The sequence below is a fragment of the Phodopus roborovskii genome, unplaced genomic scaffold (assembly GCF_943737965.1).
Source record: "Phodopus roborovskii unplaced genomic scaffold, PHOROB, whole genome shotgun sequence".
Classification (NCBI taxonomy): Eukaryota; Metazoa; Chordata; class Mammalia; order Rodentia; family Cricetidae; genus Phodopus; species Phodopus roborovskii.
The window spans coordinates 23,454,090-23,473,982 of record NW_026125397.1 but is presented as its reverse complement, the minus strand read 5'-3'; the positions used below and the strand labels follow the sequence as shown (position 1 = coordinate 23,473,982).

The following is a 19,893-nucleotide window of genomic DNA, read 5'->3' as shown; positions in this document are numbered from 1 at the left end:
GTTGTGCGTATGTCTGCAGCGCTCTGGTATCAGCTGGTGATCGGGTCAGCACACCTGACCCAGAAGGCTGGACCTTGGTAATGAGTTCCTGTGTGGGAAGAGTAGGCTTGAAGTTCAGTCTGTTTTCATGGCGTCCCAACCTTCCACCCAGCTCTGGCTCTTGACTACCCGGCTCCCCTGTGCTTTGGCACAGTTTTCTGACCAAGTGTGAACCTCTCTGTAAGCGGTTTTAGTGCGCACTTGTTTCTAGAATTTCCCCCAGTGACATACAGATGGTCAGCAGCTCACTCTGTGACCATGGTCTGGCAGGACTGTGGATTTCCTCTTCCATTCCTCCTGAGTTAGCTGACGGCTCACAATGCTGCTGAGTGTGTGCTTCCCATTCTGGTCCTATTCCAGCACCAGGCTGGCCCACCGCTCACAGAGTGCTCAGTCCCTGATGTGCTCTGAAAAGAGTAGCCGGTGTCCCCGGCACCAAGTGGGGACAGTCCCAGTATTCAGGTCACAGAATCTGGCTGGCCTTGTATCACAGCTGGGAAAGTGCTGGCCTAGCATGCCTGGGGGGTCCCGTGTTCAACCCCGAGCATGACATTAAGAAACAAAACAGACATAGTGTGCAGTCCCAGCCCCTAATAACTATAAGCAGGAGGATCAGAAGTTCAAGGCCATCTGAACTCACTATGATGAATTTAAGGCTAATTTAGGAGCCCTGAGACTCTGTCTCAAAAACAAAACAAGCAAGCGAAACCCCAGACACAGAGATGTTCATTGCTATTGCATAAAATGTTAGCAGCTTTTCAGGACCAGGCCGGATGTGTCACCTTCTTTTGTAACAACCAAAGCTCTGCAATAGTTTGTTTCTTTATAATGTCCTAGAGGATCAGGCCACCTTGAGACTTTCCCAACGTTTTTATTGTGCCAAACCCCCAAACCTAATTCTGTATCTCTCACCTAGGAGGTGGTGTGTGCAAAATGAGGGTGCTCAAGGCTAGGATGCCACTGATTTGCAATGAATTCCTGCTCTGGTCACCAACAGGCCAGACCAAAACAAGATGCATGCCTCACAGCTCCACATTCCAAACCGTGACACCCGCCGTCCAAGACATTGAGGGTCTTGATAGTCAAATTTGCACGCAGGCCAGTTTGGGCCTGCAGGCTGACTGTCCCCATTAATTAACTCTCCTAAAGGGTCTGTTTTTGAGCCTACAAAGCTATCACTTCTTTAAAAATTTATTTTATTATTGGTTTTTTGAGACATGGTTTCTCTGTGTAGCTTTGGAGCCTATACTGGCACTCAGTCTATAGACCAGGCTGGCCTCGAACTCACAGGAGATCTGCCTGCCTCTGCCTCTGCCTCCAGAGAGCTGGGGATAAAGGTTTGTGCCACCAACGCCCGGCCTCACTGGCTTTTTTGATCTTCTGTTTTCTTCAGCCTTTTCTTGTCTATAAATATTGACACCCACATTGCATTTGAATATTTGAAACATCTCTGGATTTGAAGCCTAGCTGGTTCATGAATCAAATAAACTTTTCCATTCTTTCTCTTTAAAGTTCTTCATTTCTTTGACCCCAGAATCCCTTTAAAAGAAACAGAGCTGGAGGCACAGCTCAGAGATGGAGCACCTGCCCAGCTCATGGCTGGGAGCACTTGCCCAGCATGTACAAGACTCCAGGTTAGATTCCTCAGTATCACTGAAAGGGTTTGGGGGAAGGGAAGCCAAACGAACCAACAAACCTATGAGAAAGTCAACAGGCAGTCTGTTATGGCCATTTCCTTCACTGTTCAAATAAACTTGTTTTCTTTCTAGTAAATAAGTAAATAAAAAACAAAAACCTAAAGAATCTTAAGGGAGCTTATAATAGAAGACTCCTAACTGATTCCTGTAAGCCCTAAAGGTAGGTAATACAGAGACAGGGAGGAGAAATTAATGTTATTTTCAGTACTTCAAAGATACCACGTGGGAAGTGTATAATTACCAGGGATACGGCTGCCAAGCAAAACGTAAATGCCCAACTTCTGAGTTTGGGTTGGAATAACTTCAGCACAACAGAATTCTGATTATCTTAAGTTGATTAGAAGTTTTTGTTAGTAACTATAAATAGTCTTAGTTAACAAAAGCGGAAGGGCAAGCCAATCATTACCTAATAACGTGTTTTATTTTAAACATGGGTGTGGGTCCCCGAGAACAAAGAACAATCAAAGGGATCTTTGTAGATAACATAGATGGGAACCTCTGATTTGGTGCAGACTTCCTTGGCACAATGGAGGGAACGTGAAGCCTGTCAGGTGGCCAGACAAACCTAGACAAATCTACATGTGCAGGCAGCCAGCTACCCTGCACAGCACACGCACCCACTGTCAAAGTAAGTCTTGTGGCTTTACAGTACAAACGGAAGGCCTGTGGCACCTTGCAGAATTCTCTGAGTTTAAATGACTAGCGAGATGTGGCTATTGTGTAGTTGAAATATGGCTAACAGAACTGAGGGACTGATTGTTTTCCCCTAAGAAAGTTTCTCATGTGGGGATGGAGAGGTGGCTCAGAGGTTAAGAGCACTGGATGCTCTTTCAGAGGTCCTGAGTTCAATTCCCAGCAACCGCATGGTGGCTCACAACCGTCTGTAATGGGATCTAGTGCCCCCTTCTGGCAGGCAGGCAGGACACTGTATTCATAATAAATAAATAAATTAAAAAAAAAAAAAAGTTTCTTATGTACCCCAGATGCCCTCAAACTCACTCTGTAGCTGAGGAAACCCTTGAACTTCTGTCTCCACCACAGGTGTGTGCGATCACACACCTGACCACGGTTTTTTAAGCACTCTTGCTAGAGTGCACAGGCTCAAACTTCTGGGCTCAAGTAATCCTAACTAGGCTTCAGCCTAACAGATTTGTCTGGTGAGAGAGGTTGGGGTGAGTCAGCCTTGAAAAGGCTGACACCTTCATAATCAGAAGAGCAAGACTTGCAAGAGATAGGGCTTCTGACCCTGCCCCAGACTCCGGGACCTCCTGATTGTGAGATGAGTGTGTCAGCCACTCAAGCTCGAAGCCAGAGTACACAGTGTGTTCCCCCAGCCTGCCAGGTTCAGAATCCAGGCTCATGGTGTTCTCTTGAAGGTCAGCCCCGGAGAAAGCATGCCAGCTGGGGGCCTTTCTCTCTCCTCGGGTGCTACTTGTCACAGGGTGTTCTGGCTTTGAGCCAGGCCACCAGGCAGGGTTGGTTTAGTATCCATTCTCACCCTGGAAGCCTCTCTCCAGAGCTGTCTGGTAGACAGAAGTTCCTATCCTTAGGCAGAGATTTCTCATGGGGTGGGTTTATAGGTGGGCACTGACAGGGACATAGCTCTTGCCAGTGACACTGGGGATATGGGCAGGATAGTGTGCTGAGAAAAACGGAGGTGTGTAGACCTTGTGATCTTGGGAATTGGAATTGCAGGAGACATGGGTCCACGCCATTCCCTGTTAGGAAGGCAGGAAAAGTGGACAGTCATTGGAAGGGCTGGAGGTGTGTACGCAAGGGAAGATCAGTGTTTTCTCCTAGCCCACAGCTGTCTTCAGTCTGCTGATGTTTTCCTGGGCTGTGCAGGAGCCTGCCCTGCAATCCTGTTAGTCACTTCTTGGGATGTTTTCCCCCTGCGCTCTGCTGTTCTTTTCTTTGCGCGTGCCTGTAGTCGGGTGTTTTGCTTGCATTTGCTTCTGGCAGACAAAGAGCTGGAAGTCATCACGGAGGTCTTCGGCCCATTTTGATTAGATTTTTGTGCAGGGTGAGGGGTACTTACGGATCTAGCTGCACACTTCTGCATGTGTATTCTGCATATGAACAATGGGATTCTCTTCAGCTTTAACAAAAAATGAAATGATGGAGCCCCCCCCCCACCCTGCTAGAATGGATCGATCGAACTCGAGATCGCTGTTAGGTGAAGTAAGTAGACAAGCAGTGCATGTTTTCTCTTATGCACAGAATGTAGATTTAAGTGTGCGTGTGCCTCATGAAAACGGAGACAAGAGTTAGGAGAGAAGGAGAGAGCGGTGGCAAGTGAAGGGGAACAAAGTATAGTGGTCTATATGAGTGAAAACGTTACAACACAACACATTTCTTCACAGTAACAAACAATTAATTTAAAAGAAAGAAGGGCTGGAGAGATGGCTCAGCTTGCAAGCGTGAGGACCTTACTTGACCCCTGAACTCATTCAGGAATGTTAGGTGTGGTGGCCAGCTCTTGTAATCCCAGTCTGGGGTTCACTGGCTAGCTCGCCTACCCTACTTGGTAACCTCCGGGCCAAGGAGAGGCCCTGTCACAAAGGTGGTGGACACAGGTTTCAGGGTGCTACCCAAAGCTGTCCTCTGACATGTACATGTATGCAGTGCACCCCTACACACACACACACACACACACACACCGCAAGTGTTGAAGAAAGAAATGAAAATGGGAAATATTAATATGAATAAAATATTAATAGAACCCGATCGATGGCTTCTCACACCTCTGGGCACTGGGTATCTACCTCCCCAGGTCTTCTGGATCCCTGAGGCCAAGGTGGAAATGACCAAACTTCACACTCCAGGGTAACTGGGACCATGCCACCTAAGTTTCCTAATGGTCTTCAAACCCTAGTTTGTTTTGGTGATGTTTGCTATCGAACCCAGTGCCTCGTGTGTGCTGGGCAAGTGCTCTGCCACTGAGCTACACCTGTAGCCTCTGGAACTGTTTTCATTGTGGTATTTTTTTTAAATTTTTATAGAGATGAGACATGCCTATTAGCTCTGCAGAGACCCAGAAATTAGATTTATCTAAGCTGTTAGAATATGCTTCCACAATTGAAGCCATGACAGTGACGGCAAATATAAGGAGTCTCAATAAAAAGAACCAAATGGCTTCTAGCTTCAAGAGGTAAGCACATGACCGATAGAACCCAGCCAGAAGAGGAGAGAATGGGCACTCATCCGGTAAACAACAGAGAGCTACCCCCACGAATGGGCCCTCCCCGGGGTTTGGCTGACAGCACCCTCTGGCTTGTCCATACCATGCGTTTGAGAACTAAGGGCAGTGAACCAGTAAACTCGCATTTTGGCATTCACCTCAGAGCCTGCTGTGTTTAGGGTCAAGTTCTGAATTGTCCAGCATAAATAAATAATCTTTTCTCCAGCCTTGGTTGAGGTTGGACTCAGTGGATTGCTCTAGAACAATTACCTAAGTTTTCAGGTAAAAGCCCAGGCCCGGGGCAGCCAACAGGCTAGTGGAAGAGATGAATAATGGTGAAAGACAGAGATAGGATTTAGGATACATGGGTACACTGGGAACAGATAAATAAACTTAGTGACCTCAACTCTACTTGGGACAGTCACAGCATGAGGGTTAGGTTTCGAAGAGGAATCAGGCCAGAGGGTGTTATGGAATTTGTGCCCCCTGGGGAAAGACCATAGACTCAACCCAACCATAATCAAAGACTGGCAGGCTGGCATCCGTCAGGCATGTCCTGAAGGGGGGGTGTGGGAAGGGGAAACCACGGGAAGAGCTTCACTATCTACGCAAGCAACAACTGTTCTGTTCTGCCAAGTTAAGAGGTCAAGGCAACATAAAACAATCTTTGGGTATCTGTTTAAGCAAGTTAACAGAAACCAAACCAGCAGTTAGTCATATCATAACAAGTAAATAGTCATGGCTGTACTGAGTCAGGGTAACTGGGAACTCAACTTCCAGGGACTGGAGTCAGAGACAAAGGCTGGTGGGTACTAAGATGAATGCCTGGTATAAAATGGAGTTCGTTCGTTCCTTCTTTCCTCCCTCTCCTTCCTTCCTCCTTCCTTCCTTTCCTCCCTCTCCTTCCTTCCTTCCTTCCTTCCTTTCCTCTCCTTCCCTCCATTCCTTCCTCTTTCCTTCCTTTCTTTTTCCTTTGGTTCTTTGACACAGAGTTTCCTCATGTAACGTTGGCTGTCCTGGAACTCACTCTGTAGACCAGACAGGCCTGGAACTCAGAGATTCACCTGCCTCTGCCCGGAGTGCTGGGACTAAAGGCGCGCGCTGCCACTACCCAGCAAAACGGAGCTTCTTTAGCCATCACGAGAGCAAGAGAGGCGCAGTCTCGGCGAAGATACAGGCGGCTTGGTCACTATCCCAGTTCCGTGCCTGCGAGGGCCTCAGGTCCTTACTGCTTGTGGGGGAAGTTCCTGGAGATGACTACTTATGCTTGGGGATGATTTCAACATAGGGTCATCTACCTGGGAGAGGCTCTGTTGTCCCTGGACGGTCAGGGCACCGAATGAAGGCTTTCCTTAGGGATGGGAGATTGCAAAAGCAGGCAGTGGAAAGTTTGCTCTTTGTCTCTGGCCTCAAAGCAGGATGAAGTAGGTTAAGCAGCAAGTGGTTTTGGGCAGATGCCTCGTGTGTGACTGAGTAATGAGTATGTACAGAGTTAAGCATGAACATGTGGATGTTTGACTTCACACTGTTGAGTTCTTTCTAGGCCTAAGAGAGGAGCCAATGACTTCCAGGAAAACGGTATCTAAATGTCTAGTAAACGTCTCGTGGGTGGGTCAATACTTCTGAGCATGCTCACTCGTAGACTGGGCCCTATATGGAAGGGGTTTCCTAAGTGGTTCATGACTTTTTCTCTCTATACTGCAAGGTAGTTCCATAAATTGCTGACTAGGGCTGTCACCTCCCAAGAGGCCAGTCTGGTTCCTATAAAGTAGCCTGCCCCAGATGATAGCCCCACCATCATTAACAGTAATTACCATGTCGGGTGAGGGGGTTGGAGATGAGGAGGGGGATTCGTCCTGTTGTTACAGGAGTCAGGACTCAGACAGTGCCGTATTCCTATACTGATGGCCTCAAGGAGTATGAGAGAGGTTAGGCAGACAGACACTCCCAGTAGGATCATCAAGCAGCAGTTTGTGCCAAAGCAATGGAGACAGGCTTAAAAGGCGGCCACCATACCATGCTTTGATCCTACCTCCTCTCACTCAAGAGTCCATGATTTTGAACAAAAGCGGGTTCCACATGACTGTTACAAATTTATTATAAAAAGGGGTGTGGAGTCTAGGACAGGCTTAAAGACTATTGGCCTAGGCAATACGCTAACCAAGCCCACCTTCTTCTGTGTGTGTGGCGCGTGTGGTTTTGTAATGGGCTAGTGAACTACAGTTATGTCATCTCATGAACGTGTTCATGTTCCTAAGAATATTTTAAGCGCAAAAACTATCTTGGGTAAAACCGGTCTCTGGACCAGCCCTAAATTCCTCTACAATGTGGCCCTGAGCTAAAGGCTAAGTGCCTGATCATTTCATTGTTCTCTCTCCAGAACTGCTTTTCGGTCTATGTCACAACTGCATTTTTTTGCCCTTAAAACCTCAAACTGGAAGTCCAGGCTGCATTCCTCTAATTGGCCTGGGACAGTCCCTCCAGTGGCTAATAAAGACTCCATTCAATTTATTCAGGAAGGGTTCTTTTCAGGTAACCCATAATAGTATGTATATGGTGGGTGCACGTGAATGTGCAGAGAACATAGGCTATTTCCATGGCCTTGAGACAATGTCTCTCACTGAACCCGTAGATCTGTTTTGGCTAGGCAGTGTCCTAACTCTACCCCTCTGTCCCCCAGTGCTGGGCGTTACAGGCTTATGTAGACACGCCTAGCTTTTTACACGGGTGTGTGGGATCCGAACTCACAGCCTCATGTTTGCAAAGCAAGCACTCTTAGCCACTGAGCCCATCTCCCTAGCTCAACCATCTACCGTAACACCTCCATTCATTTGGCAGGGGGAGTGCAGGCAGATACAACATAAACTAATAAAAGTATGGGATGGGGGGGACCCTGCGTGTTAACCATGGGTATCAAACCAGACAGACTCTTGGTGGAGGCTGAGTGACGGAGGCAGGTTGTATGGAAACGCTTTCACAGTACTTTCAGAGCCCAGGACTTGCAAGGCAGAGGGCCAGGCTGTCTTCCAGTGTCTTGCAGGGGTGTGAGGGGGTGGGGGGAAACGGCTACAAGCTTATGAATGCAAACAGAAGAGCCCCAGCCCAGACAGACAGCTGCACAGAAAACACGGACAGGCCCAGATCTGTTGTGGATGCCTGAGGCATCGAGAGATTTTATTGTCAGAGCACCGAGCACTATTTATCATCTATTTATCTACTGTTTAGCCTGTCACTGCGGCTAAGGAGTAAATGTTTCAATTTCTAATTTGGAGACCCTACACATGCTAATATTAGAGCTATTCATTTAAATCTAGAGGTCTCAGAGCTTGGAATATGGGAAGAGACACTCACCATAATCTGCCAAGGCTTTCAGAAAAAGAATGTTCCGGACACAATGCCGCAGGGGTTCTGTGATCTTAACACTAAGGCAAACCCCTTAGAGCTGGAGGTCTTGACTGATAATGCCAGAAAGCCCCAATATAATTGCACTTTGGAAAAAAAATACAATCTTTCAGAAAAGAAGTCCAGAGTCAGAGCAGCTTCAGGGAGTCAACTTCTTGATCTAAAGTTACGTTTGTAGGTTCCAGCTCTTTCCATCGTTCTCTCTGGCACTCACAGCTTGTCCTGTGAGGCTGGGTCCCTTCCTGGTCCTCACAGCTTGTCACAGCTTCTCACAAGTGTCTAGAGGTTAATCTTCTTAAGCTCAAAGCAAATCCTTCTAGAAACTGCCCCCCTGAAGACTTTGCCTCAGATTATTCTGGTTGGTAGGTTAAAAGCCCTTGCTTAAATCAATTTTGCCAAGACCAAAACCCATTGCCCTCACTTTGACCAACCAACAATATCCATCCTTTTTGGCTACAAAGGCCCAGCCTTCATGGGAAGACATGTCACCCTGGGCAGAGTTAGCAAACCAGGCTTCGGACAGCAGGCAGGAAACATGGGGTGACTGAGGAGGCCATGGCAGTGTGTACTCCACAATCAGCAATCTCTAAAATGGCTTTCACCCATCAGAACTCTTTACTTTGCCCATACACAAACTCGGCATCATATACAGTCCATGATTTCTATGCAAGTAGGCAGTGATGTTACTGACTGGCCAGTGTTGGGTATGTATCCTGTCAGTCGTAAGTTCCCGAAACCTTGGAGCAGTGACTGAGCCTTCTAGGGGGTGTTATGTTCCCAGGGAGTGTTAAGGGTCCATCTAGGCCATGTTCTCTTACCCAGATGGTTTTAAGAAAGGAAGGTGAACAAACCAAGCTTTCCAAAAGAAAGATCTATTCTATGAGTAGCATAGGACCTGTGCTGGCTGGCTGTATGTCAACTTGGCACAGGCTGGCGCCGTTTGGAAAGAGAAGACCTCAATTGAGAAAATGCCCCACCAGATCGGCTAAGTGGGACACTGTGGTGGCTTGAATGTGATTGGCCCCCAAGGAGCTTAGAGGGAGAGGCACTATTAGGAGGTGTGGCCTTGGAGTAGGCGTGGCTTTGTGGGAGGAAGTGTGTGACTGTGGGGGCGGGCCTTGAGCTGTGACAGTTGACCGACTTCCTGCCCCTGCTACCATGCCCCCGACCATGATGAATAATGGACTGAACCTCTGCAAATGTGAGCCACCCCAATTAAATGTTTCCCTTTTAAGAGTTGCCACGGTCAGCAGGGTGATGGTGGTGCTCGCCTTTAATCCCAGCACTCGGGAGGCAGAGGCAGGCGGAAGTCTGTGAGTTCAAGACCAGCCTGGTCTACAGAGCGAGTTCCAGGACAGCCAGGGCCACACAGAGAGACCCTGTAAGTACACTGTTCTGCACGTGCACTATTCTGTCTATGCACATATGTGCATAATAAATACTTTTTAACTTAAAGGTTTTCTACTCCTAAAATAATCCACACAGAAACAAAGTTAATTAAATTTTATTTCAACCAAGAATATAAAATACATGTAACTTATCGTAGCTGAAACAGTCACTTTGAGAAGGATGGCTGGGTAACTCCAGAGCAGAGGCCCTCAGTTCTGAGGAGGCAGCACATCCTGCATCCCCAGAACGGGCTACCGAGGGCAGCAGGCTCGGAGTATGCACATCACAGCAGAGCAAGGAAAGCCATGGTGATATCTACGGCCAGACAGAGGGGGAGCGTGCAGAAAATGACGGAAAAGGAAGACAGGTACACTTCACAAATAGGATTATCAGAAATACAAACTAGTTTAGAAAGGACATACTGTATATAACATATATAAAAAGTACTTTCAGTTGTTATTAAAAAGGACACCTCAGTCCTGGCTTTGTATAATGCTTTTAGTGTCTACCCAGACAAAGCTTTAAAAAAATTAAATAGTCTTAATTTACTCACTATAGGTGATAACAGTGCATTAGGTAATTTCCCGTATAACACATAGGCAGCACTTCCTCCCGGCAAGGCAGGGGGGCGCAAAGCAGAGTCCTCAAACACTGACCTGTGGGGTTATGATGGTCATAACTACTCTCGGTGATTATGGGGACCTAACCGCTACATTTTATATAAAATTATGACTTGTACTTGACTCCTTCAAGCCTCCGTTGAGCCCAATGGCCATCTACTACTGCCTTCCCCGTCTCCTACGGCGCAACGCTGAGCTGAAGACACACACAAGTCTTCCTCTGTGTGCAGCCGAGGCTACATACCAACAACTCAAAAGCAAAGCAGGCTTCAAACCTTACTCTCAATTCCCTTTCCCTTTAGCAACGGAGAGAGCACCCTTTCAGAGGCGCAGAGAACAACGAGCAACTTGTACACCAGGCTGAGGCAGGGAACATGTATGCACGTGGCTGCCATCCCTTCCTGTCTTACAGGTATCAGTTATGTTTCAGTGCAACAGTGCAGACTGGCAGAATTCTAAATCCTGGTCTCAAAAGCACAGACATAAAAGTAAACATGTCCTGGATTTTTGCACCTCACTTCATGGTCTGCTTCGTCAAAAGGATTGTTCCAGCCTCGTATTTACCAGCCCAGGCCCAAGCTACCTTACTTCCAGCTAGTCTGTCCCCATCCAAACACCCCTCCACAAAGCTCCCTCTAAAAGTGATCTCTAGTTAAAAGAACAGAAACCTTTCAACTCAATCTTTCAATACCGCCCTGGACTCCCAGGTTCCCCATAAGTCTGAGGATGCCGCTGTGTCCTCACAGGGCAAAACAGTATCTAATAAATGTTCAAAGAGGGAAGGACTCACTTGAGGCTCACAGAGGTAAACTCTACCCTTAAGAAGTGTCACAGGTCCCACCCCATGGACTATGGCCCTACCTCATATGAAAAGCTTTGCCTTCCTTTACAGAGAAAGGAAATAAGGAGCAAAAGTTACTTCTAAGAGTACTGGGCGCAGATATGCATCACCAACCCTGAGGCAAGAAGAGAAAAGCGAAGGGTCAGAAGCAGCGCGGAGATGTGGGGCCCAGCTGTGTGCAGGCTGCGTTTGCTGGCTGCCTACGTCCTGGAAAACTCTAACGCTGGAAGCAACTGACGAGGTCCCTTCTGTGTGCATCAGTTTTACCAGGGCGTCCTGTGAATGTGTAAGTGCACACTGCCAGAATCAGGTGTCCAGTTTTCGTACAAAGAGCTGTTGGTATTTTGTTTTATATACAGACTGGGCCTAATATCTTTTATTAAACGTGAGCTCACCAAGGGCAAGGACAGAGCTTCTGTTTTCCGTGATTTCCTGCAACTGCCTGGTAGAATGTACTCTGTACGCAAGGCCCACCCAATTGCTGCTGAAGGCTGCTGTGAACATTTCAAATATGCATAGATGCCTTTGGTGACAGTTAATCACTGGCTTTCTGGCTTTCTCCTTAAGTGGGCAGCTACATACCTGCTTCCCTGTAACACTGTTTACTATAAATTCAGAAGTATAATTAATTGTCCAAGTGGGTTCAGAAGTAAACAAAAGGCCCTTCATATCACATGACACACGTCAGTCACATGGCACAGACATCCCACACGAGCTTATCTATGGTCACTGAATTGGCTGGAACAAGGAATGCGTCTTGTTCTTTGTTTTTCTGCCCTGCAGAGCAGTGAGCCTGTAGTAAGGACCAGTGACCCTGGACAGAGGCTCCAGAGCACCAGACAGAACTTTACACACGAAGCTACATTACGCAGGAGGCTGATTCTTATTTTAAAACACACAAGGGATAAAAACATATGGAGCCAGACAGAAGCTCCTCCCAGGGAAGCATGCCAATGACTTCCTCTTCAGTCTTGGAATGCTGTCACCACACACCCTTTATTACTATTTGTCAGCATTATTATGCTGAAATCAGCACTGTCCTGGCTGGCTACAGTATCACATCAGTAGTGCAAAATGTATACTGGCTTCGAAAACCTTATTTTACTTGAATATGGACCCCAGAGTTTCATAACCAGGTAGATAAGTTCACAAGAATAGTTTTTAAAAATGCATATAGTTTGCATATACAACAATGGGCTATTTTTTCTAGCTCCAGAAACATTGAAAACAAGGCTGATGCTGCTAGCAGCATGGGAACAGACGCTCTTGCTCCTGCACTACGACGGGAGCTCCACGCTGTCACATTTCCTCTTGACTCTGGAGGGTGAGGGATTCCTTAGAAGTAGCTAAAAAGAGAACCCCCTCTAATTCGTAGATCACGGAAATGCAAATATTCACCTCATCTACTCTACACTATCTGCCCATAGTTTTTAGGCACAATTATTAAGTTTTCTCCTAGGGGCAAAAGAAAGCATTCAGTGCAATTGACAAGGTCCTTGACAGCGTTAAGTAACAACAGCAAAATTATGCACACGGAATACATACTTTGAACATGAATAAAACCTAAAATTTTAAACATGCTTTAAAAATAGCCACTCTATGCCTAATGTAAATACAAATGGAAACCACTGCGGATGAATGAATAGGCTTTGATTTAAGTATCCTTGATTATCTTGATTATGTAAGAAAGTCACTCATGCTGACCCAGATGTGGAGACTGAAGGAATCAACATCTCCCTTGGAGAAGCCAATGCCCAATGATACACATGAAGAAGCTGCTCTCCTTCGAGAGGAACAGCTGTCTTTGATCAGCACGACGCCTCGGTGAAGTCCTAGTGCAGTTAACAATCTCTCAGACTTCCCACGCGGGCCCCAAAGGACCTTTTCCATCAAAGCTCTTGAAACCCCCTTTTAAAGTAGACTTAGCTACATGAAGGTTAAAATTATAATTTTTAATTACTGAATGTTATTCAGAGTATGATGATCCTGGGAACTAAGTTCCACATGAACAATCACATAAAAACCACTGACTACTTCAGTTCTTCATGGCGTAAGTGTAAGCGTGGCAGCTGCAAACATCGACGCTGTGTTTGGGTGTGGGTACCCCTGTCCCACAATGGTCTTTCACTAGACCTTCCCTGAAAGAGATAAATAAAAACGCAATAGTAAAGTACTTTGGGACGGTAAAGTTTCTTTTTAAAGACTTCCAAGAGCAAAGCCGTTAGTCTGTGGAGACTGCAGTGCTTTAAAAGGTGCATTTGACTTATGTTGCTAAATCAGTTCATGAAGTATAAAACTATACACCACGGAACCCTGTTCCTAAAACACTGGAGTCTTAAGAAAAGATAAATTACATGATTGCTACAGCGTGAGAAAGGTGCACCAGAAACTCCTTCAGAAGCTGCTGAAGAGGACAGACGTGCTGGGGCAGATCAGAGGCTTCATCAGGGAGTCGCCGAGGAGTTCATGCGGGGACGCGGGCTGGGGACACTTCACAAGATCTTCTTCAAGTCGAGAAGAGGAGGTATCAGTCCTTCCAAACACTCAGTGTGCAATGGTTTCCTCTCACCATCTGAGTTTTGCATGGAGACACCACCCTGCTGGAGACTTTGGCGCCGCCCTGGCCAGGCAGAGGCTGTGGGTCAGTACCGGTGGGTCTGGTGAGGAGGGTGGTACTGTGTACTCTGTTGAGATGAGGCGTAGCCTAGCGTGCTCTGGGACTGGGAAGACCCCTGAACGCTGCTTTGGTAATTCAGGCGGGAACTGGAGTGCTAAGAAAACAAAAATCAAAAAACAGGAAAGGGAGGATGACTGATTGCAGAGAGGGGCTCAAGATGCCAATCCCAGGAGGACAGAGATCTTAGCTACTTTCAAGCCAAGGCTCCTGGCTCAGATCCACTGCAGTTGACACGTTCTGCTTATCCGAAACAGCGGCTTAGACTGTAACTACCCTGGAAGGCACTGAATTTGACTGCGTAGTGGGGAGGGTGAGTTATACTGATTAACCTTTCACATGACTAAGATTTGACAACAAAACAATTAATTTGGTAAACAGAAAAAAGGTATCCATGAGACATAACTGCATACTGTTAATTCTCATTTCATAAATAGCTATGACTGGGAAATCATGTTTTTAAGGCAGAGTTTTCAGAGGCAGAAACTAGGGACGCTGGGAGCCTACCAATCACCAAACAAAAGAGACTGACAGCGTAGGCTAGCAGTGGGTAGTTATTACAAACTTCAGGGAATATTCAAAACAAAACATTCCCACCAAAAAATTAAATAAAGCTATTTGCTTACAGGACAGGTCTCAAGAGATCAGCAGACAGAAAGCTGCAGCCTAGGATAAAGCCTGTGCTAAAACAACTTTTTAATAATGACAATATTTTCTTTTCCAATAGGGAAAAAATGCACACACTCCCCCTCCTCTTTTTCTTTGTGTGTGTGTGTGTGTGTGTGTGTCTGTGTGTGTGTCTGTATGTGTATGTGTGTGTGTATCTGTGTATGTGTCTCCATGTGTGTGTGTCTGTGTGTGTGTGTGTGTCTGTATGTGTGTGTGTGTGTCTGTGTGTCTGTATGTGTGTGTGTGTCTGTGTGTGTATCTGTGTATGTGTCTGTGTGTCTGTGTGTATCTGTGTATGTGTCTGTGTATCTGTGTGTGTATCTGTGTCTGTGTGTGTTAAGGCAGGGCTGGCCTAGAACTCACTCCATAAGCCAGGCTGGTCCTAGGTCTCCCCACAACCTATCTGCTTCAGAATCTTAAGTGCTGAGATTCTAAGGTGAAGCCACTACACTGTACTCCTTTTCTGAAGCATTCATACTTGCTTATATTGAAATTGCCTAAAATCCCACACATGGAAACTAAACAAGGCAGAGTCGTCTCACAGAATAATTCAATCTGGTGCCAAATAAAACAAGGTAAAAGTAACTCAGAATCAAACACAAAAAAACAAAATATGACACTGGTTTAAGACACTGGCCTTTTTATCCTGAAGAGTATGATAAAACAAACCTAAAGATACTTTACTCCTCAGAAATCCAAGAATCAGATGTGAGGGAAATATTTCCCTCCTAAATTAGTAGTACAGCTGATTTCCTTTTTGTCTTTACACCAGAAGTGTTATCTAGTGTTTAAACGGTTTTAGTCTGACTTACACTGTTCCTGAGAACTGATGCTCAGCCTTTACCCTCTCCCATGTCTATGTGGCTACTGGCTATTTCCTCCAGGAGGAGCAATTTTTCTCAAGCTCTGTCTTTTTCTAAGTGCTCTTGATTTTGTCTGAGTAAGACACTTACCCAGTCTGTGGCAGATATGGATGAAGTACCGACAGTTTCTTTAAGGAGCCTCCTGCCTCCCTTCCTCTCCTTGGGGTTTTATGATAAACAAGTCACAATACAAATTACCTCACAACTGATCGAAACGACAAAAATCTTCCTGGGATTTCATGTAACGCCAGAAATATCTAGTTTTCATATCAGACTTTGGAGCTAAGAACTATTCAAATAAATGTAAAAGGATTTGTTAAAAGTCAGTTTCTCATTTCATAAAATACATTCCTATCAGAAAGGAGCAGACAGGGAGTACCTGATAATCCGACGGCATAACCGGCCCGCCTGCGCTTGCACCCGAAGGCCCAATCCGGGGCTTCTTGTTGGGAGGCACCTGATTCAGGCTGGGGTCCTGGCTGAGCTGCAGCCCTGATCCAGCACCAGCCACGGTGGCCGCAGCTGCCCCTGCAGCCCCATTGGTTTGGGCACTGCTCTGCTGTGGTGGAGGCGCCTGTGGGGGGGCTGCGGGCTGCTGTGGGGGGGCTGCGGGCTGCTGATGTGGATTTTGCTGCTGGGGCTGATTCTTTTAGGGGGTGGGGGTGGGGCGGGGGAGAGAAAGATCCAAACTTTAGCTGTGCAGCCAGATGAGTGGGAAATTCATTTCACTGCCTGATAGCCATGCCTGGTGACACACCTAGGGTATAACCTGGTCACGGGGTGACTAGAATGACTGGAGACGGGTAACCTCCAAAATAAACCACTCCCGAAGACTAACATAGTGATCCCTGAACAGTAATGCTCTCTGAAATTCATTTAGACCACACACCATCTCCAAACCAAACAGACATTTCAGTGGGTACCAGAAGGCAGACAGGAAGTGCCATCACACTCCTTAAACTAAGAGCCCTTTCGGTCAGGACTTCGCAAAAAGGGCGGTGGGGAGTGGCTAACATTCCCATTGACACGAAGGGGTGCAGCGATGCCCACAAAAGCATAGCAAGCGGAGACGGCACCGGACTAACGGAACTGGGAAGGAGTAGGAAGCTAGTGTACGCTTCAGTACACCTTCAGCGGCCAAACTCCCACAAAGAGCAAAGTAAAACCAGAGTCAGAGGCCATCAAATCACCCCCTCAATCGCCCCTGCGCTGCGCTTCCTCTCCCAGTCAGGGCTGCTGACGCCTGTACCTTGTCTCCCTTCTCCTCTGGTTCATCTTCATTAAGGAACTCTCTTTTCGGGTATGGAATCTGGCAGCCAGCAAACACACTAAAACCATTTAAAAGAAACACATGTCAATACCTAAAATCTGTAATTCCATCACCTTACCTTAAAATTTTACTTTTTATTTGTTGACTTACATCCTATGCTTTTCTGTGCTTGGTGTTTGCCCGACACATTCCAAACAACTTCCTTTAAGCAGTAAGGAAGGAAGCAAGGCCCATTCGCGCCCCTGCTAACTGCCGCTGTCACTGCAGCACGCTCACAGAAATGACACAGCACTCTGTTCGCACTAACCCAGCAGCATCACACTAAACTGAGTTTGGGATGACTTCACCATGAAAATAAGTCTCCCTTCCGGAAAGAAAAAAAAAAAAAAAGGATTTCTACTATATACAAGCCTGGAGCACACGTTTGGAAGGTGGAGCGGCGTCCACAGGCTGCCACACGCACGCACCATGCCACCCGTTACCTGGTGCTTGACTTGCACCTGCCTTGCTCTAGATTCATCTAGGAAGTGGTGTGGCCTTTCTCTGAGCAGATTTTACGGTGGGGGAGGTCCTTCTGTAGGCTATGAGTATGTGTTTCTCTTACTGGTTGATGACTAAAGCTGTTTCGGCCAGTGGGCAGGCGGGATGTAGCCAGGCAGGAAGTAAAGGCGGGGCTAGCAGACCAGGAGGATTCTGGGAAGAGGAACTCGAGAGAGTGAGTTAGCTACCATGTAGCTACTGGGAAGGTAGGACGTCTGGGCATTCTCTGTCCATGTGGAGATATATAGATTAATAGATTTGGGTGAATAATTAACAGAGAGCTAGCCAGTAAGAAGCCTGAGCCATTGGCCTAACAGTTTATAATCAATGTAAGCCTCTGTGTGTTTATTTGGGACTAACAGCTGTGGGACCAGGCAGGACAGAAACTTCTGTCAACAATTTTCTCTGCGCAGTCTTCACGAGCAAAGCAGAACATGTCAGGCACTCAGCAGCTGCCAACACCTTCAGTTCGGAGTGAAGACGAGGGGAGGGGAAGGAAGGGTACGTACTCTAACGTGGGCAAGGGGTCCTCCTGAAAGTAAGGGTCCTGCAGAGCCTGCTCTGAGGTGATCCTCTTCGTTGGATCCATGGTGAGGAGTTTCTGAAGCTAACAGCAAATACACATGACAGCACATGATAAGGTTGCTGACAAGTCACCTGACTTCTGAATTAATGTCTCACACGATTAACATTAGATACATCTTTTTCACACTCGTGAGTCACTTCTTTCAAATGGTCCAGGGTCGTGGACCAAACCCAAGCTGTCAAGGCTTGGCGGCAAGTGCCCGTACCCACTGACCATCTTGTCAGCCTCACACCATGATGAACGGCTGCACAATTAGTAGCCTACACACATAATTATGAAATTACCACTAAGGCTCGTTAAAGTTCTTTTTTCTGATAAGAATCATTCAAGAAATTAAGACTAGAAGTCAAGCATGACTGTCAATAGACTAACATCTAATTTCTAAAGCATCCAGCGACTAAATATTCTCTCGCCCTCACCCCCTCTTTCACAAGGAAGACTAGCTGGGACAATCCCACAGTAAACAGGACAAGAAGATAGCTGTGCTGACCAGGTTTCAGTGGGGAGCACCTACCAGGAGGACACCCTGATGTCAGCGGGGAGCACCTACCAGGGGGAGCACCTACCGGGGGAGCACCCTGCTGTCAGCGGGGAGCACCTACCGGGGGAGCACCTACCAGGGGGAACACCGTGCTGTCACTGGGGAGCACCTACCAAGAGGAACACCTTGCTGTCGGGCTTGACCTTGTGTTTCTCCATGTACTTTATGAGGCTACTGTTGGCGTATCTGCAATGACACATGCACATGTCAGTAGGAGTCTACATGCTTTGAATTCCTAAGGAACAGTTCTAAGGCAGGTTCCTATGTGCAAACACATTACTTAATATTGACACGGTAAGATATACTTAATATTAACACGGTTGTTAATCACTACCTTTCAGGGTTTTTAGTGCTATGGTCACGTTGAGAATGCTTGTGTGTAACCATCAGAGCTGAAAACACAAGCCTCTTGAAATTCAGCAATCGCGGTGATGCACTCACACCTAGGGATGGCTGGCTTGGTTTGGCAGGTAGGCCATGCATGTTGGGCAAGTGCTCTGCAGTGCTCTACAGCTGAGTGTCATCCCTCCACCTGCCCCCTTCTAGTTTAAGACAGGTCTCACTGAGTTGTGCAGGCCTTGACACCACCCTCTGTCTCAGCCTCCTGAGCAGCTAGGATCCAGGCCTAGCGTAAGGGACACTTTCACACAGGAATATCAGGACATGTAAGAATATTCTTACTAGCCAAACAATAACAACAAAACCCACCAACCTCCAACCTATAAACAACCAAATATCCACCTACTAAAGACACACAAATACCAGGTAAACCAACTGTTAATAAACTCAGAGAAAATGAAACGTTATAAACCCATACTACTGAACAGGGGAGACGAATAACACCATTTAGATAAAGCTCACAGACATAGCAAACTTTAAGTATACATACATGTACAATAAGACTGTGAAATCACAAACACACATTTAGAACCCCCAAGCTTCCCTCTGTGAGGGAACGAGGAGGGAGGTACCCACAGATGTCAGTAATTAGTAACATGCTACTTGTTAGTTAAGAGGCCAATGAGGGGATGTTCATTTGATTATTCTAAGTATACAACATTATAACACTACTTCCTATATATGAAATATTTAAAATTTCAATGGTTTCAAAATATAAAAGATATGTATTCTACAAATAGATACATAAACCATTGTCAGTGTTTTGATAATGTCCCTTTTATTATTTCTTTATTTTTGAAGCAGAAGTGGGTGCTTTTTAAGTTTGTGTAAATAGGCTGGGGGGTGTCACACACCTTTAATCTCAGCACTCAGGAGGAAGGGGCAGGCAGATCTCTGAGTTCGAGGCCAGCCTGATCTACAGAGTGAGTTCCAGGACAGCCAGAGCTATATAGAGAGACCCTGTGTCAAAAACCAAACCAAACCAAACCCCTCAAACCAAAAAGGTATTAGAAAGAGAGGCACCTGGAGCAAGAATCTGACGCCCATAGTAGACGCGGCTCACAGGACCGCTGCCATGTCTCCATCCACACACACACAGTAAAACCAGAATCCGACGCCCATAGTAGACGCGGCTCACAGGATCGCTGCCATGTCTCCATCCACACACACACAGTAAAACCA

At 46.5% G+C, this 19,893-nt stretch overlaps 1 protein-coding gene across 2 annotated transcripts in view; it reads right to left on the bottom strand.

The window, feature by feature from the left end:
* Positions 1-9,807: 9,807 nt before the first annotated feature.
* The window catches only part of Cdk19 (cyclin dependent kinase 19), a 104,005-nt gene continuing 93,919 nt past the window's right edge, over positions 9,808-19,893 (bottom strand). For both annotated transcript variants that reach the window (XM_051175558.1, XM_051175559.1), the window contains 5 exons: positions 18,426-18,498; positions 17,695-17,792; positions 16,625-16,703; positions 15,755-16,021; positions 9,808-13,940 (listed from right to left, as the gene is read on the bottom strand). In XM_051175558.1, coding sequence (XP_051031515.1) covers positions 13,812-13,940; positions 15,755-16,021; positions 16,625-16,703; positions 17,695-17,792; positions 18,426-18,498 — 646 coding nt within the window. In that variant the 3' untranslated portion in view covers positions 9,808-13,811. The remainder of the gene's footprint in view (positions 13,941-15,754; positions 16,022-16,624; positions 16,704-17,694; positions 17,793-18,425; positions 18,499-19,893) is intronic.